The sequence below is a fragment of the Hippopotamus amphibius genome, chromosome 1, assembly GCF_030028045.1.
Source record: "Hippopotamus amphibius kiboko isolate mHipAmp2 chromosome 1, mHipAmp2.hap2, whole genome shotgun sequence".
Taxonomy (NCBI): domain Eukaryota; kingdom Metazoa; phylum Chordata; class Mammalia; order Artiodactyla; family Hippopotamidae; genus Hippopotamus; species Hippopotamus amphibius.
In genome coordinates this window covers 176,417,993-176,445,746 of record NC_080186.1, presented here as the reverse complement: position 1 = coordinate 176,445,746, position 27,754 = coordinate 176,417,993, and the positions used below count along the sequence as shown (strand labels likewise).

Sequence of the window (27,754 nt, the reverse complement as noted above, 5' to 3'; positions counted from 1 at the left end):
CTGCCATCAGCAGCCATTATTTTAAAAATAAAAAACAGGAACATTACTTCTTAGTCCTTGAAAGCCCTACTGTACATAACACTTCCTCATGGGGTTGTTGTGGAGCTGAAATGAGACATGGGATGTAATAACATCTGGCGTGGTACCTGCTGCAATCTATTGGTTTTATAAAGATGAGTATGTAAATGCTTATATAAAACTTTAAAGAAAACTGGGCCTGGCAATATGCCAAGAAGAGGATAAAAAAAATTTTTAAGTACTGTCTCTAGAATCTAGGGGGTGAGGCAGATAAATACATGGCACAATACAGTGTGATAGTCACCAGAGACTTAAAGGGAACCTACAAGTCAGGCTCTGAACTGAGACAGCATGGCGCCCACAGAGCTGTTTGCTGACATCTGGGAGTGCTGGCCATTGGAAGAAAAGAGGAAGGCTAATCTGGTTACAGGGCACAGCCTGTTGTGAGGCATGGAGTTCTGAGAGGTGGATACATCCTGGAGCTGCACATGTGTGGGTGAGGAGGTGGGGTCTTCACCTGAGGCTAAGGTAGAGGGCTTTGCAGGGTCCACATCAGTCAAGTTCTTAAAACAAAGGACCTCTTTTCCTTGACTCATCAACAACCTAAGAGTAGAAATGCCCCCTGACCTCAAGGGCAAACTGACATAGGTGCAAGCTGTTATCTGCAACCCAAACAGCTCCGCTATACAAGTCACCTTCAAGTTTCTATTTCTGCTCTGTGCTTGGAGGAAGAAACCCGGAGTTTGCAAAGGTAATCTGATAACCAAATTTCCTCAACTGGAACATCTCATCTTTCAGGTATTTTCAGGTTATTAGGTTCTGGCCCGAGGGGCAGATTCCAGCCCTCACCTTTTTTTTTCTCTTTCTTTTTATTCCCGTCTTCTATTTTCTCTTATAGTTAAAAAGCCCTGTACAGGCAGCATTTTAGAACTGGAGCAAGAAGCCGCAATTTTTGTCTCACTGAGCAGCTGACTTTCGGGTTCTGTGTTACAGCATCATTCCCAGGTTCGACGGCTAACTCAGAACGAGACGCTGACCCTGGAATCAAATGGAAACAGTAAAGTCTTGGTAAAAAGTAGTGCAAGGTTCGCTCCTGTTCACGCCAGCCGAGAGTTAAAGCGAAAATTCAACCAACAAAAACAAAATCAAGAAGCTCCCTGCTTTTCTACTCCTTGCTATCTTGCGATCTGTGAAGGGTGGTGTCTTGCAAATTGCAAACCCAGCGCGAGCTCCAGCCTCAAGGGCAGGGAGCGCCGGGGTGCGGCCCTGTCCCCGGCGCGGTGGCGCGCACACCCCTTTTCTGCAGACTCACAGGTTTCCAAGCCCCGCCTCCTCCGGGCCCAGCTGATCTCCGCTGCCCTTTGGGCCTGAAATCCAGGCGCCCGGAGCCCCACGCCCTCGGCTCCCGGCCCCGGCCCCGGGCCGGCCCAGAAAGCGGCGAGCGGCGGGGTCCGCGGCGGATCTGGGCCCGCGCCGCGCAGTCTCCGGGTCCCCCGGGCTCCGGGGAGGGAGGCGGGGCGGCCGGGCCGGGGGCGGGGCGGCGGCCGCGGCCGTGAGCCGGCCCCCCGCTCGCCCTCCGCCGGCCGGCTGGCGCGACCATGGAGGTCTACATCCCGTCCTTTCGCTACGAGGAGAGCGACCTGGAACGGGGATACACGGTAGGCGCCGGCCGCGGTGAGACCGGGCCCCACGAGCCGGGCCTGCGGCTGCTGAGCCCGGGAGGTGCCTCCGGCCGCCGCCGCCCCTGCGCGCGGGGCTGCGGTGGGGGTCCCTTCGCTCCTCTCGCTTTCCTTCTCCTTCCCTCCTCCGGCCCATGGGCACGGCTGCGCCCCGGCGCGGTTGTCAAGGAAACGGGCGCCCCCTCCCTGGCGCGGCGGCAGCGGCGGGGGCCGCGGGGGCCCGGGCTTGGCCCCTTCCCCCTCCCAGCCGCACTCCCGGCCTCCCGGCGGGAGCGCCCGGAGCCGAGTCCTCGGACGCCGCGCTCGCCCTTCTCCCCGCCGCCCGCCCTCTGGAGCCCGGGATGGACTGCGCTCGTTTCTGTCACAGCAGCCCCCTCTGTCCAGACGGAAGTGTCTGCGGCGGGTTGATGTCGGTTTCCAAGTTCGGTACGGATTCATTCAGATGGAAAATATGCTAAGTTTAAAAATATCATCATTTGTAGAATTTATTAGCCAATGCAAACACATATGTTGCTTTTAGGTGATTCCCAGTTTTGTTTGTTTTTTCTAGTTCTGCAGTGCCATGAAATGGCAAAAATCAGGTACTCGCTGAGCACCTGTTCCATACCTAGGACTGTGGTCTCTGAGGAATGAGAAACAGGGTCCCGGCTTTCAAGAGTGGAGGAGTGGCGGGGAGGGCAGAGACCAGGGCCTGGAACCTTTGGGTAATAAGTTTAGTAAGTGAAATGTAGGTAGTTGATTTCCCAATGAACGTAGACATCTTCATCTAGACAGTCATTGCTAGAGGGAGAAATGCCTCAGCCTGGCATAGACCTTGGAAAATTTTATTTCCATTGAGAGAACAGGTAGGCTTTGGAGAAAATTGCACAGGGAACCCTAAAGGATTGTTATTTTATTCACTTCTAATTCACTCACTTGCTAAACTCGTTACATTAGTTTGGCAGAGAAGTATTTTAATCTCTCTTCTCTAAAGATTATTGGGTTTTGGTGACAGCTTATTTGGAACCTTGTGTTTTCATAGGGAAGATTAAATCACCCACTCAAAGGAATTTTTAAAATTTTGAATAGTGATTGAAAAAAAAAAAATCCAAGGAGTGTGTGGGTTTCTAGAATTAAGTAAACTACTGGGTCCACGTACCTGAAAACAAGTACTCAAAGTGCCTTCCCTTGGAGGGGGTGGGAGGGAGAGGGACTTCAACCAAGGAAGAGCTGAGCTCGTGGCCGGTATTTATATAAACAAATGAATTATGAAATTGATTAAATATACTGTATCTTTTTAAAAAGGGGGTGATGGTGGAAGAATGAACTTAAATTTGAACATGAACATGGCTTTTTCCTTAGGCCTAAAACGTTGGTTGTCTTTCATTCTTTCAGGTGTCTTGCCCCTCCCATCAGCATCAACAGTCTTGGATGGCCTTCCGTCTTTAGGGCATTCTTTTAGGATCTGAAGATAAAAAGACTGTTTGTCAGGGGCCTTGGTCTCAGTAGCCCAAGCTAAAAGTTAATTACCTCCCGAAATAAGCACTTAAGTGTATCAAAATGATTGGCGTTCTTCTATTAGAGGATCTGTGTTTTAACCCATGTTTTCGTATTTCTTTTTATTATTTGTGTTATGGCCAGCCATGTGCCAGACTCTAGGTTTTGAATTAAACTGATTTGTAAGGAGCCCTTTTCTTGGTAAACTTGGTAGCTAGAAGATGGCTTAAGTGAGGGGCGTTGGTGTGCTTTTTAAAAGTTTACTTAAGTCCTAATTTATTTAGGTTGATAACCATCTGTTAAGTTACTTCTGCAAGTGATTGTTTTCCTTTGTGAGTTTGTGAAGCAGATACTTTGTATCCTTGGCACAGAAGTTTTGCAATTGTACAGCAGTTTATTCATTCAGCAGATATTAACTGGGTCCCTGCTCTATGTCTCTCTTCTGGGTGCTGGGAAGTTAGCACTGAATAATATTTCATCTTTTCAGAAAAACCCAGAATTTACAAATATAATCTCAGTTCCCTAAATAAGAAACTGGTAAAATAATGTATACTTTAGTGTAAAAAGTACCTTTTAACTTTAGTGATTGTGTTTTAAATTTAAGAAATACTAAATTGCATTCTAACAAAGTCAGTGATAGGAAATTAAAAGTAGAGGATGATTTTTCCTCCTTGCTTCATGTCCCATGCCCTTAGGGATAAGGCATAGGGTTGCTTTCTTAGAGACTCCCCCTTATGCCATGAAAACATGTTTTTTTCTTTTTTAGAATAAATAGCAAGATTTCACTGTAACTGTCGTGCAACTTATGGATATCTTTCTGTGCCAGTATGGATAGGTCTGTCTCCTTCTTCTTGCTGGTAGCGAAGGGATCTTCCACAGAAGGAATGTACCATAATTTGTTTACACAGATCTCTGTTGATGGCCATTGACATTTGCTTCTAATTTTTAGCAACTATGTCAAATGTTGAAATAAGATATCCCCCGTACATGCTTTTTCTATGCCTACTACTAGGATTTCTGTAGAACACTAACTGGAAGTGGTACTTCTGGGCCTTCTAAGTTTTTATCAGTATTGCTCAATTGTTATTCAAAAGCTATGCTTTATGTACAAACTGATTTACCTTTAAAGAGTGAAGTTTTCCCCTTTGAACATTTAAACATTTACTGGGGCCCTGCACTGTGTTAGGTAGGGAATTGAAAGGTGGAAGGATGCTCCTGTCCTTAGGGACTCGGCCCATCCAGCAGTGGCTAAGTGGGGAAGGGTTAGGTGCACTGATGTCGGCTGGAGTCTTGAGGAGGAACAGGGCAGTTGTGCTCTGCCTTAGGGTGGTCTGCTCTGGGTGCTGGTGGGGGAGGGGTGCTCAGGAATGCTGACATTTGAAATCTAATGAGGTTTTTGCTGAGATTGTGAATTCTAAAAAGAGGAAGTGCAGGGCAAAATTTCACCTCAGGAAAAAGGCATATTAAACTCCCAGATTCATCAAAAAACAAACCCACACCAAACAAGAAAAGGGTCACTTCTAAATCATTTTAGTTTACAAAGAAGCAGGAAAGGATATTTACAAAATGCAGGTGAAGGCTTCCCACCTCACCCCCACCCTCCATAGTGTATTTGTTTAATGTCTGTTTCCCTGCCAGGCTGTAAGCTCCTTGAGGCTAGGACAGTGTCCATCTCCACTGCTGTATCCTTGTACAGGGCTTATCATGTAGTGAAGATTCACTGTGTGTGTGCCCGAATAAATAAGGAATGATTGAGTCTTCTAACAGTTGAAGCAAGTCAGAAGCTCAGTGCTCCTGAGGTGTGAAGCAGTTCAGTGAGTTGGACTGGGGTTGTGCAGAGTGATTCCTGACAGAGAGAGGTGTGACGAGACCAGCTCGCCAGTCTTGAGAGCTATAGAGGGGTATGGACTTCAGCTTCAGACAGTGGTAAGTTGCTGGAGTTTTAAGGAAGGAAGTAACATGATTAGCTTTGCATTTAGAAGGATGACCCTGGAGCATTAATCATGTAGGAGATGTTGCAAAATGACCAGAAAGGAGAGGATGAGGGCTGAACTAAGGCAACTGGGAAAGGAAGGGGGAGGGCTTACAGGAATCTCCAGGGTCTTGGTGACCAGATGTGAGGCAGCAGGGTGACTCCCGAGAATGGGGGTGCCAGTGACCAAAAAAGAACTGACGCGCGGGCAGTTTCATTTGGGGGCCTGCTGAGCTTTTTGTGGCAGAGGAGGCTATTTCATTTTGGAGTTCAGGATACATAGAGAGATCTGGGTAAGGGTTGTGAGGCAGGAAGAGAAAGAACAGGAGATGCTTTACAAGAAGGAAAGTGCTAAATGTGGCTCACTGGCCTTGTCAGGTGAGGGTAGAGAACAATCCTTTGGACATAAAAGTAAGCAGGTCCTGGGTGTCAGTGTAGGCTAGTATTGCTATTTTCCATTTTCAGATACATGATTGGTAAAACAAAACTAGAATTACTATTCAGGTAACAACATAAAAGTGTGAATGTATTAGATTTCATTTTCCATAGCTGTAAAAATCAAGACATTGAATTAGACAGATTTTCAAGTCCATTTTAACTATATGTGTGTGTTGTGCTTATACAAATATGTCTTTTTCTTGAGATCTGGACTCTTTCACTTTACTTTATATCATGTTTTTCAATACATAAGGCAGCTCCATGTATACATGATCATAATATTGAGATATATGCAGCGATAATTATCATTTTAATATTTTCTGGGTTGAAATACACAAATAGAACAATATAATGAACCACCATTTGCCCATTACTTACTTTCAGTATTTTACAATACTTATTTCATTCACCACCCTTCATTTTTCCATTTTAAAAAAAAGCTGGAATATTTTAAAGCAAATCCAAAATAAAATTTCACCTGTAAGTATTTTACTGTGAATATCTGACAGGCAAAGACTTTTAAAGAAACATAACCAAAATGTAAATATTACCACAAGGTTAGCAAAACCTTAATATCATCCCAATTCTTAGTTGTTTTTGTTGTTTTTAACATAACCACAGTGAAAATATTGCCTTGGAATTAACAGTGATCTGCAAAAAGTGTTATTATTGCCATTTTATATTTGTGAGACTGAGATTGACAGATTAAGGGGGCCTGGCCACTTCCTCTCTCTGTTTATTTTCATCCTCATAGTAGCTTCTACCTGGTGACAAAATGGAAACATATTGCAGATTAAAAAAAAAATGTCTTCTACAACATCCAGAGGAAGAGAGGGTGTTTTTTCAGGGCAAGGGCACTTTCTTCCTTCCTATCTCATTATCCCTAGTTGGTTCCTCAACCAATGCAGTTGCCAGGGGAATTCTGTGTGCTGATTGGCTGTCTTCACCGTGATTCATTGCAATCACCATGTCAAGGACAAGTTAACCAGATGGAGTGACAATAGTTAGGGGGCATCTCTGGAGCTAGGAATGAGGTCAGTCCATTCCTGCAGCCTAACTGTGTAGACACCGCAGTGGGAGAAGGTCAGAAGGATAGTGAGACCACAGTGCCCACAACAGTATCTTCCAGTCACTCTGTATAAGCGTCTGTGATGCAGGAGGCCTACATGTAACATGGGCACGGCTGGCACAGTGCCTCACACGTGGTAAACTCACAGCATAAGCGAACGTGTGTGGAGTGATTAAGTCAAGCATGTATAAGATATGTTCCTTATCCTTAAAGACAAGAAATACACTTTGAAAATATTCTTGAACATTAACAAACAATTCTACATTCCCTTGAAAATCAAAAATTTTACAAGAGGATTGAATTTTTGCAAATATGGTGCTTAGAAATTGATCTATTATTTTTTTTTAAGATATATTTTATTATTTATTTATTTCTGGCTGTGTTGGGTCTCTGTTGCTGCGCACGGGCTTTCTCTACTTGTGGTGAGTGGGGGCTACTCTTCATTGCGGTGCACGGGTTTCTCATTGCGGTGGCTTCTCTTGTTGTGGAGCATGGGCTTCTGTAGTTGAGGCATGTGGGCTCAGTAGTTGTGGCTTAAGGGCTCTAGAGTGCAGGCTCAGTAGTTGTGGTGCACGGGCTTAGTTGCTCTGTGTCACGTGGGATCTTCCCCGACCAGGGATCAAACCCGTGTCCCCTGCATTGGCAGGCGGATTTTTAACCACTGTGCCACAAAGGAAGTACATGAAAAGTATTCCTTAAGAAATAAGACTTGAAAGTTGAAACTACTCCTTGATCCCTGGCACAGGTTATGGACAGATGTTGTGTTAGCAGGCATGAAAACAGTATGAATCTCGTTGTACATCTCCATCAGAGCTTTTGGGTGACCAGGTGCATTGTCAATGAGCAGTCATATTTTGAAAGGAATTTTTTTTTTCTGAGCAGTAGGTCTCAACAGTGGCCTTAAACTGTCCAGTAAGCCATGTTGTCAACAGATGTGCTGTCATCTAGGCTTTGCTGTTCCATTTAGAGCACAGGCAGAGTAGATTTAGCATAATTCTTAAGGGCCCTCAGATTTTTGGAGTGGTGAATGAACATTGCCTTTACCTTCAGTCACCAGCTGCATTAGCCCCTAACAAGAGAGTCAGCCTGTCCTTTGAAGCTTTGAAGCCAGGCATTGACTTTTCTTCTCTAGCTCTGAAAGTCCTAGATGACATCTTCTTCCAAAAAAAGACTGTTGCATCTGCATTGAAAATCTGTTGTGTAGTGTAGCCACCTTCACTCATTATCTTAGCTAGATCTTCTGGATAACTGGATGCAGATCCTACATCAGCACTTGCTGCTTCACCTTGCACTTTGATGTTATGGAGACAACTTCCTTCCTTAAACCTCATGAACCAAATTCTGCTAGCTTCAGACTTTTCTTTTGTAGTGTCTTCACCTCTCTCAACCTTCATAAAATTGGAGAGAGTTAGAGCCTTCTTTGAATTAGGCTTTGGCTTAAGAGAATGTTGTGGCTGGTTTGATCATCTGTGAAGACCACTAAATCTTTCTCCATATCAGCAATAAGGCTATTTCACTTTTTTATCATTCATATGTTCGCTGGAGTAGCACTTTTAATTTCTTTCAAGAACTTGTCCTTTCCATTCACAACGTGTTAACTGTTTGGTGCAAGAGGTCTAGCTTCTAGCTTATCTTGACTTTCAGCATGCCTTCCTCACTAAGCTTAATCATTTCTAGCTTTTGATTTAAAGTGAGAGACGTGACTCTTCCTTTCATTTGAACACTTAGAGGCCAGTGTAGTGTTATTAATTGGCATAATTTCAATATTGTTGTATCTCAGGGAACAGGGATTCCCAAGGAGAAGGAGAGAGACAGTGAATGGTCAGTTCGTGGAGCAGTCAGAACACACACAACATTTATCGATTAAATTGGCTGTCTTATATGGACACAGTTTCTGGTGCCCCAAAACAATTGCGATAGTAATATCAAAGATCAATAGTCACAAGATCACCATAACGCACATAATAATAACGGAAAAGTTGGAAATATTGCAAGAATTACCAAAATGTTACACAGAGACACAAAGTGAACAAATGCTGTTGGAAAAAAATGGTGCTAATAGACTTGTTCCATGTAGGGTTGCCACAAACCTTCAACTTGTTAAAAAATGTGGTGTCTGCAAAGTGCAATAAAATGATGTCTGCCTGTACCTACCTTGTGGGATGGTTTAAGGGTGAAGTGAGAGAATCCTTGCAAAGTGCAAGGAATGGTGTCTCTAGCTATGTTCGTGATTTATTCATATTATTTCAAATAGGGACTGCCTTGACGTTTACTTTTTTTTTTAAGTTCTTTAATGTGAATTAGTAATGGAAACTAAAGTCCTGGATAAATATTTGTGCTATGTAAGGTAAACGCTTTGCAGAGACTTTGAAGTACTACAGAAACAACAATTACATTTAACCAACTCATATTCTTATTACAACTTTTGACTGTTCAATTCAGGTTTAGTTTTCTAGCCCTATTTACTACATGTTTTTTCCCTCCAAAATCACAGACTAGTATATTTACATAAATGATTGGGATGTACAGAGATACATATTTCCCACCTTCTCCATTCTCTTCCATCCCCCTACGCATCTCTCCAGAACAAGCAAACCATTGGGCTCATACCTTGCGTTCTTATGCTAGTTTTCCAGGTACTTATTCAGGTTTTTGATCAGTTTCCTACTGTTTTGCTTTTTATATGTCTGTTCTAATTTTCAGTTGTCTTGCTCACCCTCCCTTTTAAGAGTAATTGCTTATTATGGAAAATTTCAGCATCTCCAGCAGTGGAGAGAATAGTGACCTCTTCACTCAGCTTTAAAAGTGATAAACTCATGGCCAGTTTTGTCTCCTACTCTTTGCCATTGCTCCTTGCACAGCCTCCCCAAGGTTTCATTTTGAAGGAAATCTCAGACCTATAAGTGAATATTTTCAGTTATGTCTAGAAAATAAAGATTCCCCTTTTAAAATACAATCATGGTATCATTATCAGATATTTAAAAATAAGCCATAGTTCATCAGTATTGTAAATATCAATCTATTTTTACATTTTCTTAATTTTCCCATCCATGTTCTTTTTTTTTTCTTTTCTTTTTTTAAGGCAGCTTGTTTGAATTGGGATTGAAACTAGGTCTATAGAATGTGATTGCTTAATATGTCTTTTTTAATTTATAGGTTCTTCTACATCTCTCTCTTACATTTTCTTTTACAATTATGTGGTGTGAACAGTGACATTTGTCCCATAGAGTTTCCCATCCTTGTCCTTATTAGCACATTTTCCTGTTCCTTACATAGTAAAAAGGTAGAGGCTTGGTCACTTTCAGATTTGATTTGTGATGCTAGCAGCCCTTGAAGAACATTGCCTATTAATATTAATTAATGTTAATTAATGTTTAATAATGAATATTAATTCATTAGTGGTTGCTAAGCATTGATATACTAATTTTATCATTTTCTCTTCATTTATTGGCTTGAATACATGTATAAAGAGAGAAACTTTGCCTCATAAATTAGTTACTCTGATCACAAACTAAAAGTGATCACAGAGACTTTCTTTAAAAAATTAGCATTACAAAAAGGGTAGCTAGAAATAGAAATATATGAAATTCCAATTTCAGTGTTAACATGGCATTCTACTAAGCTATTTCAAGATTAAGGTGGAAACATCAGTACTTCTGCTACTTTGTCTGAAGAAGGCAGAAACTCATGATAGTGGTTCCCAAACTTGTCCCTCGTTAGAATCACCTGTCAAAAGTCCAAAACTGATGTCACACCTCAGACCAGCCAATCACAATCTCTGGGGGAAGGGTCAGGGGTATTTGTAATTTTTAAAGCTTTCCAGGTGATCCCAATGTGAAGGAAAGAAATTGGGAACCACTGATTAATGGCATCCACAGAATTTGTTTTAATTTAGTCGGGGCTGTAGTCTGAGTTTCAATCCAGGTGTTGAAGCTGTCATTCTATCTTCCTTGAAAGGTAGATTCTTTAATAAAGAAAATATCTGTTTTATGGTCAACCTGCAGGAACAAGTGAAGCCAGGGGTTACTATGGTTACATTATCTCAATGAATGTGAATTACAACAGATATTAAAGTTTCTTTTTTTGAAAGCTAGGAAAAGTCAAGCCATTCATCAGTTTCTTCTCAAAACCATCTAATCATTATACAAGCAAAATACAAGAGATTCTTTTACAACAGAATAAATTATTAATACATATTTTAATGCTTTGTGATTAATTCCTGTTTTTGAGCAGACTGTATTTCTGTAATATAGTAAGTCCCAAAACAATGGCAAATAAAGTAAATCAGAAAAAAAATTAGCATTGTTATGAATTTATGGACATTAGCATATTTGATGTAGTTCAGTCCACTGCATTTGTCATTCTTATATACTTTTTGTCCCATCTTTGTTCATTTTCAAATTTGGCTTTTTCGAGTTGGGTGCTGTGTCCTTGACACAACCTCAGTAATCTTTGATAACTTCCTTGATTTCTAGTATAACAAGATATTCCCAGTAAATCTTTTACCTTTCCTCCCCCAGATCTGGAATTAGCTTTTTCCCTAAAGATCCCTGGTTACCTTTAGTGAGAAATGCTTTAGAGACCATGATCTGGGCATGAGGTATATACAGTTGGCTTTCCAGATCTGTGGGTTTCGCTCCCATTCAACCAACCAAAACCTTTCCACGGTTAGTTGAATCCAAGGATGCCAAACGCGAGGATATGGAGAGCTGATTGTATTTTCTGTACTGTGCCCTTTTATGTAAAGGACTTGAGCATCCACAGAGTTTGATGTCTGCTGCAGCTCCTGGAACTCACCCCCCACGGATTCCAAGGGATTCCAAGGGTTTGTGGAGGTTTCTAGATCTTTTCTGTGGCTAAGGTAGGAATTTATTTTCTTAGTCTCTTGTGTCTTCAACTGTGTCTTTCTCCCACACTGAAAATCTCAGTATAGTCGTCCCTCGTTATCTGTGGCCCATTGGTTCCAGGATCCGCTCTGCATATCAAAATTCCAGGATGCTAAAGCTTCATGGTCAGCCCTCCACATCCGCAGGATCTGCATCTCTGATAACACTGACTAGTTACCCAGTTTCATTTTATTTTGTATTCTCAGGGATTTTTTAAAAATTAATTTTGTTTTGTACTTGTGTAAAGTATCTGCTGCATCAGGTTTATCTGCTGAAACCTAGCTTCTGTTTATATCCTCTTCACCCATTTTCCTTCCTCTGCTATCAACGACCATTAAGAAAAAAGGTTATGGTTTATCCTTATGTGTCAAGTGTATATACACAAATTCAAATATGCTTGTTCCTCTACTCCTTTTCTTAAACAGTAGTCCATTAAAACATTTTCTTCCACCGGTTTTTTTTCCATAACAGTATATCCTGGAGATGACTACACAGGCATAGGCAAAGATGCTGCAGTCTTTTCCATAGCTCTTTGCTCTCCATTGTTGGCTAGTCACGAGCCTCATCCACATGTCTTTTTGTATTTTTGTCAGTGTGTCTTTGAAATAGATTCGGATCCGTGGGTTACGAGGTCAAAAGGTAAACGCATATTTAGTTTTGCCAGGTATTGTCAAATTCTCTTCCTGGGATTGTACAATTTTGCACTCCCATAGCAGTTTATGAGAGTACTGGTTTCCTCACAAGCTTGCCAACCGAGCGTGTTGTGAGGCTTTTGGATTTGTGCCAGTCTGATACGTGGATGGTGGTATCTGCCTGTAGATCCAGTGTAGTTTGCTGGCTGAATTCTGATGGCTAGATGGGGCGTATCTGAGACAGTCTCGTGTCCCCTTCTAGTTGCCCCCCGCCCCGTCCCTGTTTGAAGGGAGTGCTGTGGGTATTTTAAATATGCTGTTGTCCTCTTGTTGATTTTTATTACAAACGCAGATTACTCAGGTTTTCACTTTATAATTTTTATTCTAAGGAGGAACCAGTATGTGGGTTGAGACTCACCATCTGCCTTTTCTTAGTTCTTTGAGTTTAAATAAATTTAGGAATTTAGAAATTGTTTTAGAACCTGTGAGCTTCTCTCTCTACACCCTCCCCGTTCTCTCTACCTTGCTTGTGGAACGTAATCTTATTTTCAAAATTACACAAGCCAAAATTCATTCTCGTGATTATTACGTGCCTCCTTTCTCTCAGGCTTTACACTGGTATTGTGGGTGCAGGGTAGCTGACATGAAAGCTTGTTCTGGAAGGATGAGTGAAAGTTTGCCAGTTTGAGAAAGGGAAGAAACCCATTTCAGGTTCAAGGAAGATCCTGGGCCAGGTTCAAAGAAGTCTGGATAGTTGTAAGCAGGGTAGGTGGTGGGGTGGGACTGGAGTTTGAAGATTGGGTTGAGTGGTTTAGTGGGACTGTAGATGCCCAGATAAAATTTTGTCCTGTAAGCACTACAAGTAATGAGAATGTTTGTTTGTTTGTTTGTTTGTTTTTAAGAGGAGAGAAATACCAGAGGTACAAATGACAAAACATAGGACACTGGTAATTAAAGAAGGGCAGAGTTGAAAACAAGTTTTTTAAAAAATTCAATATGCAAAATGAAAAAGATGTATAAAAACCAGTACTGATGAAAATAGGGGTAAAGGGAGATACCTTTCACCCTCATTCTTTACTGTCTGTTGCTAAGTCTTTCATACTGTTGGTGAGACTATAACTTGGAAGATCTATTTTGCAGGTCAGTTTGACAATATTTATTAAATAAAATATTTATATAACCCTTTGACCCAGACCTCCCACTTTTTAGTCTGTGTCCAGGGATGCACAAGGATATATATGTAAAGTTACTCATTGTAGCATTGCTTATCGTATCAAGACAAAATGGAAACAGATCACTCACCTATTTAACAAATGTTTATTGACTACCTACTGAGTGGCAGGCAGTAATCTGCCTGTTTGGGACATAGCTGTGAACAAAGCAGTCAAAAGTCTCTCTTCAAGGGGAGTCAGTTGACAGTTTCTACCCTCAAGGGACTTACATTCTAGTTGGATGGGTGGAGAGGGGCGGAAATAAACATGATAGTTAAATTATATAATATCTCAGATAGTGGTACGTGCTGAGTAAAATAAACAAGAGGAGGGGGATAAAGAGTGCTGGGGGGATCATCAGAGAAGCCCTCACTGGGAAGGTGACATTGGAACAGAGACCTGAAGGAGGTGAAGGGGTGAGTCATGAGGTTATCTAGGAAACATTGTGTAGGCAGCGGGAATAGTGTGTGCAAAGGGCACGAGATAGGAATTTGCCCGGTGTGTTTTAGATATAGAAAGGAGTCCGGTGAGGTTGGACTGGCGTCAGAGAATCGAGGGTAATAGGGGATGAGGTTGTAGGTAGTGTGGTGGGGGCGGATCATGGGAGGTGGGGTGGTCGGCTGGGCAGCACATAGCTCCTAGGTCTGGGAAGGAGGGATAAGGCTTTTACTCCGAGGGAAGGGAAGCAGAGGAATGATTTGATTCACTGAGTGTGTATTGGGTAGTAACCACATGATCCGTGCAGTGCACTATTCTAGATGCTGAGGACACAGTAGCCGAGAAGACAGATGGAAACCCCTATCCTTACATGTTAGTTACGTGAGTTAATTTTTAAAAGATCAGTCTCATTTCCATGTGGAAAATAGACTATAGGAGGGTCGAGTACAAGGGAGGAAGCTCAGTTAGGAAGCTATTGTAGTATCCTGCTTGAAAGATGATGATGGCTTAGAACAGTTCTGTAGGTGAAAGTGGTGGGAGATGGTTGGATTCTGGACAGATTTTGATGTTGGTGCCAACAAGATTCACTGATGGATTAGATATGGAATGTGAGAAAAAATGAGGAATGGGATGACTCCAATATATTTAGCTTGAGCAAGCAGAAGAATGGTGGCACTGTTTACTGAAATGTAGATTTGGGTAGAGCAAATCTAGGGGGAAAGATTAGGAGTCCTGTTTTTGGACACGCTTAATGTGAAATGTTTGACCAAATATCTGGGCATCTTGTGGCTCAGTCAAATTAATATATAAAATTAACCATCCCAAGTCCACCCCTTACCAGCTTGGTACCCACGTGCATCTCCTTAAACCATACTTAATCTCCAAGCAAAGATGACGGTGAAGTCATAACTCTGCCTCATGTGATACAAGTATCCTGCGTACAACTGAGAGCACTCTAACCCCTTACCCAGAAGAGGAGGTAAAGTCCTTGAGTCCTGGCATTCTGAAACTCAAAAATGTGATGTGAAGTTAACAATAGTTAAGTATTCCTGTATCAAGTCAGTACATGCTATCTTAGGAGATAAAAGAGAGAAGAAAACAAAGATATTTGCTTTATGTATATTAATATGTATATATACATATTTATATATGCACACAGACATATTCATAACACAATCAGAAGGAAATACTCATGACAGTTACAGTCCTCATTTTTGTAACTGGTCACAAGGTTGCAGCTGACATTTATAACTACCTTCTTTTACTGCCCATTCCATATTCTCCTTGCCTTCTGCAAGTACATCAGCTGCTCTTGGTTCTTTACCTAGTGAAGGGACCCAAACCTTCGTTCCTGAAGGCTCTGATATGTTAGTAGTGCTGCTTGAATTGGATTGTTATAGTTTTCTGTTGACTTTTTTTTTTTAAGGCTTGTGCCTTTTTTTTAAATTTATTTTATTATTTATTTATTTACTTATTTTATTGGTTGTGTTGGTTCTTTTTTGCTGTGCGCAGGCTTTCTTTAGTTGTGGTGAGTGGGGGCTACTCGTCGTTGTGGTGCGTGGGCTCCTCATTGCTGTGGCTTCTTGTTGCGGAGCACAGGCTCTAGGTGTGTGGGCTTCAGTAGTTGCAGCACATGGGCTCAATAGTTGTGGCTCACGGGCTTTACAGTGCAGGCTCAGTAGTTGTGGCACACGGGCTTAGTTGCTCCACGGCCTGTGGGATCTTCCTGGAGCAGGGATCGAACCCGTGTCCCCAGCATTGGCAGGCAGATTCTTAACCACTGCGCCACCTAGGAAGCCCCTCTGTTGACTTTTATCACAGGGCATTGTAATATTAAGAGACATCCTAAGGGATCTCCTGTATTGCAGATACACTCTTCCTTACCTCCATTGTGGAGCAGTGGTCCAGCTTCCCCTTGGCCATCAGGATCCGTCGCCCCAGCCCACACAGTAACTCCCTCTGTGCACATCGAAGTAGAGACACAAGGAGATCAAAGTGGCCAGGTGATAGTCTTAAATTCTAGTGCAATGGAATCGTTGTGTCTCTTGGTAGAAGCATAGATGCATTTTTTTCCCTTTGGAACTAAGACTTTAGGCCAGCAGAGCAGAAATCCGTGGGGACAGGAGGCAAAATTTTTGCCAATGGGTCACTAGGGGTAATAGTGAGTTGTGTCGCTCCCATTTCTACTTCTTGATTCCTGGGTCTGTGAATCCTGGCTTTGGGAGGAGCAGCACCATATATTGGATGCTGATTCAGAGCATATCCACCTTCCTGTGGAACATGGTCCCAGCCTGCAGGGTATTGCCGTGTGGCTGAGACTGTAACTATGTCTGCAAAGGGCCATTCCACCTTCTGTCAAACCAGCTGCTTCAGGAATGGCAGGAAACATGATAATACAAGTGAGTTCCACGGTCATGGGCTCATTGCATCACTTCATTTGCTATGAAATGAGTTATTTGACCAGAATCAATGCTGTGTGGAATGCCACGATGGTGGATGTTCATTCCATAAGTACATGGATGGTAGTTGTGGCAAAAACATTGCACCCATGGAAGGCAAATCTGTATCCAGGGTAAGTGTCTACTTAAGTAAAGACAAAACATTGTCCCTTCCATGATGGAAGTGGTCCAGTGTAATCAACTTACTGCCAGGTAGCTGACGGATCACCCTGGGAACTGGTGCCGTATTGAGAGCTCAGTGTTGGTCTCCACTGCTGGCACTCAGTAGTGGCTGTAGCCAGGTTGGCCTTGGTGAGTGGAAGGCCATGTTGCTGAGCCCATGAATAATCTCTGTCCCTGCCACCATGGCCACTTTGTTTATGAGCTCATTGGGCGATGACAGGGGTGGCTGGGGAAAGACGCTGACTGGTATCCACAGAACAGGTTATCTTATACACTTGATTGTTAAATCCTCCTCTGCTGAGGTCACCCTTTGGTGAGCATTCACATGGGACACAAATATCTTCATGTTTTTTGCCCATTCGGAGAGGTCTGTCCACATACCTCTTCCTCAGATTTCTTTGTCACTGTTTTCCAGTCGTGTTCTTTCCAGTTCCCTGATCATCCAGTCAAATCATTGCTCACAACCGAAGAATCAGTACGTGGTAGCACATCTGGCCATTTCTCCTCCCAAGCAAAGTGGACAACCAGGTGCGTTGCTCACAATTCTGCCCACAGGGGGGATTTCCCTTCACCGGTGTTTTCCAAGGGTATCTCCAAAGGGGGCTCATATTGTTGCAGGTGTCCACTTTCAGGTGGTGCCTGCCTGTGGTGCAGAACCACCTGTAGTCCAGGCTCAGGTCTTTTCTTCCTCTATCACCTGATCCTGGGAAATTCCCCAAGAGGCCATAGGTTAGGCTAGGAGAGAGAGGATATTGTAGCAGGAGCGGGAACCATGGCCATTTGGGCCACTTCTTCAAGTAACTTCCTTGTGCCTTCACAGCCTTCTTCCTTCTTGGGCCCAATCACATAGGTACCACTCCCGTTTAATGATGGAGTATTGGTGTGCATGCCCAACTTTATAGCCTGGTCAGCCAAATAGCACCCAGTTCGTGATGGACAGTTCAGGTTTCATGGTAACTTGGTCCATGGCAAAGTGTTCAGTCTCTACTCAGGCCCAGTAGTAGGTCAAGAGCTGTTTCTCAAAAGGAAAGTAGGTATCCACAGAGGATGGCAGGGCTTTGCTCCAGAATCCTAAGGACCTGTGCTGTGATATACCTGCAAGGTCCTGCCAAAGGCTCCAAACACCATCCCCGTGCGCTACTGCCCTTCTAGCACCATTGGGTCTGCTCGATCGTCATGGCTCAAGTGGCAGAGCAGCTTGAACAGCAGCAGGACCTATTGCAGAGCCTCCTCTTGTTCTGGGGTCCACTCAAAGCTAGCAGCTTTTTAGGTCACTTGGTAAAGGGGCCAGAATATATTATGTCCAGAATCCAAAAAGGCCCACCATATTATGGAGAGCAACCTGCTTTACTCAATCTACCAGTTTAAATATTAATCTCATCCCAAAACACTCTCACAGGAACACCCAGAATAATGTTTAACTGAATATCTGGGCAGCTCATGGTAAAATTAACCATCACACGTCTTTCTAAAAGTAAAACTAGGCACTTCATTCATATATAAACATTGTAATGTTTTTCTTCCTTTTGTTTTAGTTCAGATGAATATAACATGAGAAAACGAGCTTTTATATTTTATTATCTGATATTTATTTTAAACTACGGTTTAGTCCTTCCTGCAGTTGGAAAGTTTTCTCTTCAAATACATACCTATGGATGGTTTGTACCTCCATTTTTAAAAAGTGATCGTAGTGCAGGGAATAAAAGTTTATAGAAACGATCTGTTTTCCTTGTTTATTATTAGTGAACTATTAGATCTCACTGTCAGTAAAAATTGATGGCTGCAGCTTCCAAACTATTGAGCTTGTGCTAATAAATGCAACAGTTGTTCATAATTTGGTGGTAAATGACCTTTCAATGTAGATGTTTAAGGGGGCTGTCCTTGGGGAACAATTTAACTTCCAAATGACACCCACGAGTACTTATTATCATTTAAATATGCTTCCTTTTGTCAATAGCAGAATAACAAATACTGGTTAGATTTCTAATGTTGATTCAAATACCAGGAAACCTGCTGAATAAATTAGTGTACATTTGATTTATATTGACCAAATTTTTTTTACATTGCTGTGTTACAGGTCAAGGTGACATGCATTTAAATGCATTGTAGAGCAGAGGTCATGCCTGACTGACATGAATGCTTACACTGTTTTTAATTAACTTTTAAATATTATCCTAAAATTCCTTTTCAAGTACCAATTATTAGGTAGAGGATTGAAATTAACTTAGGACATTAGTGGAGACCTTATTTTAAAAGTCAATAATCTTGATCTTTCCCATAAAAATTATTGGAGTAAGTTATTGCTACATTTTATCTTATAATTTGTAGGGAAATCAGGCCTGTTTTTTCCATCATAGACTCTGAATTCATTGTCTGTGGGTTTCCCATTGACAGTTTTGCAGAAATAATCTGAGATAGCACTGAAAACATTTTTCGAAGTCATGAACAGAGTCTTCACTAGTACAAGAAGTACTTTATCAAGCAAATGCATTTTTTTAGTGCTATAACTTTTTCACTGATGTTGTTGTGTGTGCCTGGAGGGAGAATGGTTTTCATGGTGAAGATGTGAATTAGTTTTGTCAGCCATTCATTAGTAATCCAAGGTAGTGTATGTTTTAAGGAAGCTTTAATCAACACCTGACTTGCCCTTTGAGAGAATATCTTCACAATGAATGCTGCTTCATTTGCATATAAATATTGTTGGATAAAAAGCATTTTGCTTTCTGTGCGGAATTTTTTTCACTTATGTCCCATGTAAGAAGGTTTACATATTTCAAAAGTTAACTGAAATGTGCAAAGGTTTTTATTCTTCTTAACCATAAAGATTTGTTATTAATCAAAAAGTGTGCATTGGGAATTTTGGGATAATCTTCTGAGCTTTGCTTCTCAAGGAAATGCAGCACAAAGCTCCTCTATTTTAAAACTTTTCATGTCAACTTTTACAGCTACCCTCTAGAGCAAAAAGGATAGCAGCTCTGCCTTCCTCCAGTGAACAGCAGAGTCCCGGGATGTCAGGTTAGTTTCAGCCACACTGTAGCTTTCTGCGCGGGTTTCAATGCCCAGAACAGCATCAACCCCACATGGTCCACAAGGTCAAAAGAAGTGACAGTGTTGAAAATGCCAATGAGTGAGAAACGGAAGTGGAGATAATAAAATTGAAAGTGGTGAGAGAATGACCCATGTTGCATGTGTGTACGAGATGAATCATTCAATACTAGGAACGATTCTGAAGGACCGAGGGGAGAGTCACGCAGCATTTCTTGTAAGTGGACAGGCACTCGTGACTGACAAATGGAAAGACTTTGGGGTGTCAGCACCAACCTCAGGAGAAGGCAGGGAGTTTGAGAAAAAAGCTAATTGTCGATGGAGATCATTAAGGCAGGTTACTTGCCCCAGCACCTCTTAATAGAGTAAGTCAGCGGTTCTTAAGAGCAATTTCAGGCTCCAGCCCCAGAGATTCTCAGGTAATTGGAGCCCAGGCTTTGGTAGGTTGAGCTTTTCAGGTGATTTTAATTTGTAGCTAAGCCTGCAAACTACGGAGTAGGTGGTTTACCCTGTTTTGGAAAAGACACCCTGTAGAGTGTATATTTAGCATGAAAGAGAAAAGTCAGCTTTGTTTTGAAGCTTTAAAGAATTGGTTTACATTCTGATTCAGCTAAAGTGTCCCTAGGACTGAGCAATTTAAACACTCTTAAGTCTTTGGATCCATAAACAAATGAACTTAAAAAAAGCTTTCCTGATGTCAACAAGTTTGAGGAACTTATAAGGAGAGTCACTAGTAAGCTTTCGAGCCAGACAGACTTGGTTCCACATTCTGGCTTGTAACTTCCCAGTGAGGGAACTTGTGCAAACCGTCACCCTCCCTCGGTTTCCTAAAGTGCTGACCTCAGTTTTCTCTCAAGGATCCCACGTAAGTATCAGGCTCATAGTAAGAACTCACTGTGTGGGGCAGCTATTGTTATTTCTAATCCTTCTAATCAAATATTTGCCGGTAGAGGTTAATATGTCATTATATAGTTTACTTTTCTTTCATCTCGTATGAATTTTTTCATATTTGAGTAGTTTTGTATTTAATTCACTGCTTTAAATGAATTATTGTTTTTTACTTTCTTAGATTTTTATTGTATTTATTTTATTGAAGTATAGTTGATTGACAATGTGTTAGTTTCAGGTCTACAGCACAGTGATTCAGATATATATATATATTCTTTTTCAGATTCTTTTCCCTTATAGGTTATTACAAAATACTGAGTATAGCTCCCTGTGCTATACAGTAGGTCCTTGTTGGTTATCTATTTTATATATAGTAGAGTGTATATTTTAATCCCAAACTCCTAATTTATCCCCCTCCTCTTTCCCCCTAGGTAACCATAAATTTGTTTTCTATGTCTGTGGGTCTATTTCTGTTTTGTAAATAAGTTCATTTGTATTTTTTTAAATGAATTATTTTTAAAAAGCAATATCAAAAGACCCTTGCAATACCTTCAAATTAGAGAAGTGACATCTAAAGTGTACTAGTCACCTCATATATAAAAACAAATGAAGAATGTTGATTATGTGGTCAAACAACCAGTTGTTGACACCTGCTATTTATATATTGATCGCTGAATGCTTAGATGAAATTCCAGCTACTCTTCTTCACTGTAGACTCCTAACAGTGTTCGCAGGTAAAACTTTGAATTGGCTTCCTTGTTTCTCCTGATACAAGAAGGTCTTTTTAGAAGAAGCCAGACAAACAAACCTAAATCCAAAAGTGTTTTAGCATGTGGCTCTGGCCTGACGTGGGGCTGGGCCAGTCCCCACCCAGACCTATTCTTGTGTGCTTTGCTCTGAGCAGAAGTAGACCTTTTGACTTCTGACTCATCAGTGTTCAGGTTTAGCCAGGTTCATATGACGCCAGTTTGAACAAATGTCATTGTAACCTGGAGTTTTTTGTTCGAAGCTCTTTCTGCAGTCAGGGTTTGCTCCTTCAGTGAGTTCTGGATCTGGAAAAGTTTTGTGGAGTTCATCTCTCTGTGACCTAGAGGATTCTAAATGCCTGGCTGTGGAGGCTGACAGTCTGCTTTATTGGAAGTTTACTCAGAGTCCGTGTGATTAGGGTAAGTGCGTGTACTGGAGGCAGAGCCTCCAGGGGGGCTGGCATGGAGAGCCCGGCACAAGTGCCAGGCGAAGTGGTGATGGATGAGGGCTGGGTGAGGGCATGGAGATGCGGAGTGTGAGGCACAATTTCATCAGCCGCAGTATTTATTTACATCCATTTATTCAACCAATGGTTCTTTTTTTTTTTTTTTTTTCTTTCCCCTTGTTTTTGGCCACTCACCTTGTGGAATCTTAGTTCCCAGACCAGGAATTGAACCTGGGCCCTCGGCAGTGAAAACACAGAGTCCTAACCACTGGACCGCCAGGGAACTCCCCAACCAATGGTTCTTGAAGGCCTGCAGTACACGAGGTTCTGTACTGGGCCCTAGAGATGCCATCACTTTCAGCAGTTTCTTTCCAAGACCCTCAAGAAATCCAAGAACTGTCTTTCAGGAAGGTCCTTGCTATTTGTGAACCCCTTGTACATGTGAGCTGTAGTTAAATCAATGACTCCTGTATCGCTCCATGGAGAGGGGAATGTATAAACACAGTTATGTTAACAAGCTCAAATAGGAGCAAGTTGTTAACCTCAGTTTTCTTATCTTTAAAATAGGTGAACAGAACACCTAACCATAAAGTCATCACCAGTATTAAATGGCACGAGGCACATGAACTGCCTGGCAAGGTGTCTGCCTCAGATTACAGTTAGCGCACAAAGAATTGCAGCTATAATTAGGCCTCTCTCTGCCTTCACAATCTTGGCTCAGTCCTTCTCTGAAAGCTAGGCACCGAAACACAGCCTAGAAGCCTGTGTGGAAGACAGCTGGGCGCGGGGTCTCCCAGCAACACATGGGGGAACCAGGGAGCGTGAAATGGTTGTGATTGTCCAAGCAGAGAGGAAAACTGATGGGCATCCTTGGGTGCTGACCGGTGGCAGTGTGTTGTGCTCGTTCTGATCCTGGCACATACAGCAGTAGAGCCAGCTTCTGTGAATCAGGCAGATGCTTATGTTTATTTTGTAACGTTGACCTCCTTGAGAGGACTTTCTATGAGAAGGGAGGAAGCAATGCTGTGGAATAGTGGACCTTGAATGACATCCAGCCACTTCCTAACCATGTGTTTAATGGTCCCCGGTTGTTTCAATGCTCTGAGCCTTGACTCCCATAAATAAGAATGATAGGAACTGCTTCATACATTTGGGATTGTTTTAATCATATGAAATAATAGGTGTAAAGCCCTTAACATGGGGTTGCTTCTGTAGTAGTTAGTGTTGGCATTTATTTCTAAGAATTCAAATCTTTTTGTTGGGTTTCTACAGAGCGTTCCCTGAGTTAGGCTTGTGTGGGATTCCTGACATGAGTACATTTGATGCTATAAACCCTTCTCCTGCTCCTTTTACCACCAAAGAAAAACAAAAATAATGCCTTTCAAGTAAACATTTGACAGAAATTCCAGTATGGCAGAGGGATTTGGGGTTCATGAAGTTGAATTAGGGTTTGACCATTTTATTCATGAACTGTTTAGAATTTTCTCATGTCCAGTAGACACACTCTGTCAAAACCAATTAATGGGAAAGTTTTACCAACTGCAAAATACAGTGCCATGAATAAAGGTTACTTAGAACTCCAGAGAGCTTGAATATTATGACTTCATCTTTATGGGGGAAAAGTAGATGAGTCTTACGGATTGCCCATGCAAATATGCACTTCTAAAGAAGTCTTCTTTCAATATTTTTCCATCATTTGCTTGAGCTTATGCAGTCTAGGGGGAGTGCAGCAGGGCAGAAAGTGTCTAGGCTGGAAGTAAGCCAGACCTGGGTTCTCACCTGTACAGGTGCCTTCATGACTCAGTATCCTCATTTGTAAGGCAGTGGTTGAGAATCCACCTGCCAGTGCAGGTGACACGGGTTCAATGCCTGGTCCGGGAAGATCCCACATACTGCGGAACAACTAAACCCGTGTGCCACAACTACTGAGCCTGCGCTCTAGAGGCTGTGAGTCACAACTACTGAAGGCCACACGCCTAGAGCCCGTGCTCCGCAACAAGAGAAGCCACCATGAGTGGTCTGTGCACCGCAATCGAGTAGCCCCTGCTCACCGCAGCTAGAGAAAGCCCACGTGCAGCAACGAAGACCTGACACAGCCAATAAATAAATTAATTAATTAAAAAAATAATAATAAATGAAAAGCATATACTGTGGTGTTGGACATACACTAAAAAATAGTTGTTGTTACTCTCCTGGATCTAAAAAACAGGAGGAGATTGATAGATTTCTTTATTGCAGCAGCACAGGAGAAGCACACGTTTTACTTTTTCTCATGTCTTCTCTACTTCTGGCCTGGGCATCCTTGGTCTTCTGCTCAGTGCTACCTGCCCAGGGGTCCGAGGTCTCTTGGAGTCGAGACTACATAGGAGGAAGCTCTTTAGCCTGCCAGGTAGATTGCATGTGGTAAGCCTTCTGTCTGGAGATTGTAATGAAGCCTGCTGTGATTCTGGTGCTGTGAGAGGTGCTGTGCAGAATTATTACTGATGGGACCAAAGTGCCAGCAGCCCCAGTGATCAGGATTGTCCCTGAACCAGTTGGATCCCAAGGGCTCTGGCCTTGTTGGTGCCTGAGTGGTCCTGGTCAGGGGGCATCATGCTAATACTTTATGGGATGTTCCTGGGATTTGGAGATCAGATTTGGAAGATATGCACCCAGTTCACTGGGGGTTAATTTAGGAAACCAAAAAGAGTTTTCCAGTATCGCTATTAAACACTGGTGAGGAAGTTGAAACAGACTGTACAAAGGAGATGGCCCATGGGAAAGTGAATTTTGGTAATTGGAGGAAGTGTTTTGTAAGCTTAAATATCCAGTAATGTGCAGAGTTAAATTATAGGAAACATTTTCATATTGAAAATGAGTACAGAACCAAAGATTCCAGGAATTGGCTTATTAAATAATAATGGTGAAAAATGATTTAAAATCTTGTGTGTGTTTTTTAGTGTTAGATATGCAGAAAGTAGACCAAGTACTTATTTTGATTTGTCCAGTTTTTGCCTCTTTTGTCTACCCTGGGTCAATGCAAGAGCACCTCATGACATGATAGAGAATTGTCGAGCTGTGAACTTTCTTCCTGAATGTCTTGTGCGCAGTTTTGTGTTTAAGCCTTTATAGACAGTTCCATTGTTGTTCTTCAAGTGATATACAGATTGTTCGTAAATGAATGTGGGTAGACCCTGGATTCTCAAGTTGACTACAGTACTGTCATTTTCAAAGTATATATTTATTTTTCAGTTTTTTAGATTTGGAGAGTTTTTAAAAAATAACATTTGCATTGTGTTAGAGATCTGTTCATTTTCATTGGCCCTGTATCATAGTGTCAGTTTACAAAAATAAAGAAATACTAAACTTTGAAAGCCCCTTAACATATTTTGAATTAATCAACTACTTTAGTTAATATATTTGTACCATTGTAAGACAGTTAATTTTCAAAGATAGTTCCATGAAGGATAGATGGGGATTATTAAAGATCACTGCCATTTAACCTCTTGTACTCTTAGTCTTAGCATACAAAGGAAGGAAAGCATTTATCTATTATAAAATAGCATAATTAATCAATATAACTTAGTCAGTCAAGTCTTCGAATGCCTGCTTGGCAATTGACAAGAATAAGGCATGATTCCAGCCCTCAAGGAGTTTGCAGTTTAGTTCTACACAAATGACACAGCACCCATGAAGCAATAATGAATGCTTTATGATAATACATAGAAAAATAGCAAGTTGTATTGAATGGAGATTTTGAGAACGACATGTGAGGAGTCAAGTACCAGGAAGACACTTCCTACAAGAAATGGCTTAAGGACTTCCCTGGTGGTGCAGTGGTTAAGAATCCGCCTGCCAGTGCAGGGTACATGGGTTTGATCCCTAGTCCGGGAAGATCCCACGTGCCATGGAGAAACTAAGCCTGTGAGCCACAACTACTGAGCCCATGTGGCGTAACCACAGAAGCGCACACGCGTTGAGCCTGTGCTCTGCAACAAGAGAAGCCACCACACTAAGCTCCTCGCACTGCAACAAAGAGTAGCCCCCACTTGCCACAACTAGAGAAAGTTTGCACATAGCAATGAAGACCCAATGCAGCCAAAAAAATTTTAATTTTTTTAAAGAAAGAAATGGCTTAAGCTGCATTTTGAAGCATAGATAGGATCTAGATAAGCAGATGGGAAGGACAAGGCTTTTGTGAAGGAACCCCCACCCCCCAAAAGGTAAAAACATGTAAGTGAACATTATGTGATGGGAGATGGGAAGAGAGCAGTGTCCAGTGTGCAGGAGGCGGTGGTGGGTGGAGGGTGAAGTGTTCTGGGTACATGGAGCAGAGCCAAGTGACGGAGGTCCCTGTGGAGAACTGCCTTTGTTCTGTTTCTCCTGGAGGGTGGCAGCCACCAGTGTTGAGGAGTCAGAGTTCATTCCACTTTTTTTTGATGGGGAGTGGGGACAGGTGGGCACATTCTAGAAGGTGGAATGTCTGATTTGCTGGGGGAGTGGGGGCAGCGGGTGGTAGACAGGAGAGAGTGCCTGTCACTGGCGTTAGGTATGGGTGGGATCGGAAACTTTGAAATCTGATAACGTTGTGCAGAAATAGACAGGGCGGCAGAGCTTATTTCTGAACAGCCAGGTGATGTGAAAATGAGGACATCATATTGATTTAAACGTACCTTTAAGTACAGGCTGTTTCCAAAGGCAGTTGATTGGAGTCAGCCATGAGACTGGTGTCATGACCAGGCTAGGGTAGGGGGATGGAGAAATGACAGGATGAAGGGGCAGTGCCATAGGGTGGACAGGAGAGATTCCGGAACAGTGGGCTTTAGAAACTATCTAGAATTGGTAGCTAAAAAAGGTAAATGAAAAGTAAGATTTAGTGTCCTCCAGCTCTGATCTCTTCACCTGGCACTGTCTGCCCTACATGTCTGAACTGCTCCCTGATTGCGCAGTTGCTGCCAGCCCTGAGCAATCAGGGCTTCTCATACCTCCGAATCTCATGTTCTTCTGCCTGCAGGAAGCCCATCCCGCTCTCCCACCCGCAGTTGGTTAGCTTGTGTTTTCCCTTTCTGAACCAATTCCAGTTTCACTTCCTCCTAGGAGCCAATGACAAGATTTTCACCCTTGCCCAAGAGTTTGCTTTTTATTCCTTTGACTGTCTTCATGTTCACTGTTGAGATGATGCTTGAGACTCAGTGTCATTCTGGACAGGAAAAGCAAGGGGAGGGGTCTGTGATCCAAAAACTGGGTTTGCCTCTTGGTGGGCATTGAGCCAAAAGATACACCCAAACCAAGGATCAGGAGAAGGAAGGATTTATTATTTGCAGCAAGTAAGGAGAACACCAGGGATCTCTCCTGAAGCGGTGTCTCCCCGAACAGCAAAATTGGGGAGGTTTTAAGCAAAGGGTACATGCACATTCATGAAGAGGCTGAAGCAGAGGAGAATTCAGCATAGAATTGGGGCAGAGGTCAGCAGAGTCCAACAGGCAGGTCAACAGAACTCGATACGTAGATTCCGTCCCTCTCATCCAAGTGCCTGACTGGTCGTCAGTCCAGTTGAAGCACGTGGGTAGGTGAGGGCTGGTGTGTGGTTGGGGGCCCAGCAGCTGTTCTAGAGAGAACAGAGGTCAGGAGGACAAGGTGAGGATGAGGAACCTTTGAGGCGCAGTTTCAGTGTTGGGGGAAGGAAGTCAGTTTGCAGTGAATTGGGGAAGCTGGAGAGAGTAAGGAAAATGGAGTGTGGACCCTTTCAGGTGCTTTGACAGTGAAAGGAGAGAGAAAGCACAAGCAGCAAGAAGGAAAGCAGGGTCAGGTAAAGCCTCTTTCTAATCAGAACACTGACCATGAGCATTTCAAGGTCAAGGGGAGGGGACAGTGGCGGGAGAGCCTGAGGACTCTGAAAAGAGAAGGAGTGTAATTAGGAAAGAGGCTTCCTGTGAGGCAGACTGCTGTTCTTGGAGTTGCTTTTCTTGTCTGGCAACCAACTTGTGCTGGTGATTCAGCCATACAAAGTTTGGGATTAAGGGGTGAGTTTAGAGCACATCATCTAATAGAAATACAATGCGAGCCACATAGGATATAAAATTTTCTAGTGGCCATATTTTAAAAAGTAAAAAGAACAGGCAAAATGAATTGTAATAATATATTTTATTTAGCCCAGTAAATCCAAAATATTATTTACCTTGTCATCAACATAAAATTATGAGTGAGATA

General features: G+C 42.4%; 1 protein-coding gene across 3 annotated transcripts in view; it reads left to right on the top strand.

Moving 5' to 3' along the window:
• The first annotated feature begins 1,370 nt into the window (after positions 1-1,370).
• The window catches only part of SNX24 (sorting nexin 24), a 152,394-nt gene continuing 126,010 nt past the window's right edge, over positions 1,371-27,754 (top strand). For all 3 annotated transcript variants that reach the window (XM_057736618.1, XM_057736626.1, XM_057736631.1), the window contains exon 1: positions 1,371-1,676. In XM_057736618.1, the coding sequence (XP_057592601.1) occupies positions 1,617-1,676 (60 nt within the window). In that variant the 5' untranslated portion in view covers positions 1,371-1,616. The remainder of the gene's footprint in view (positions 1,677-27,754) is intronic.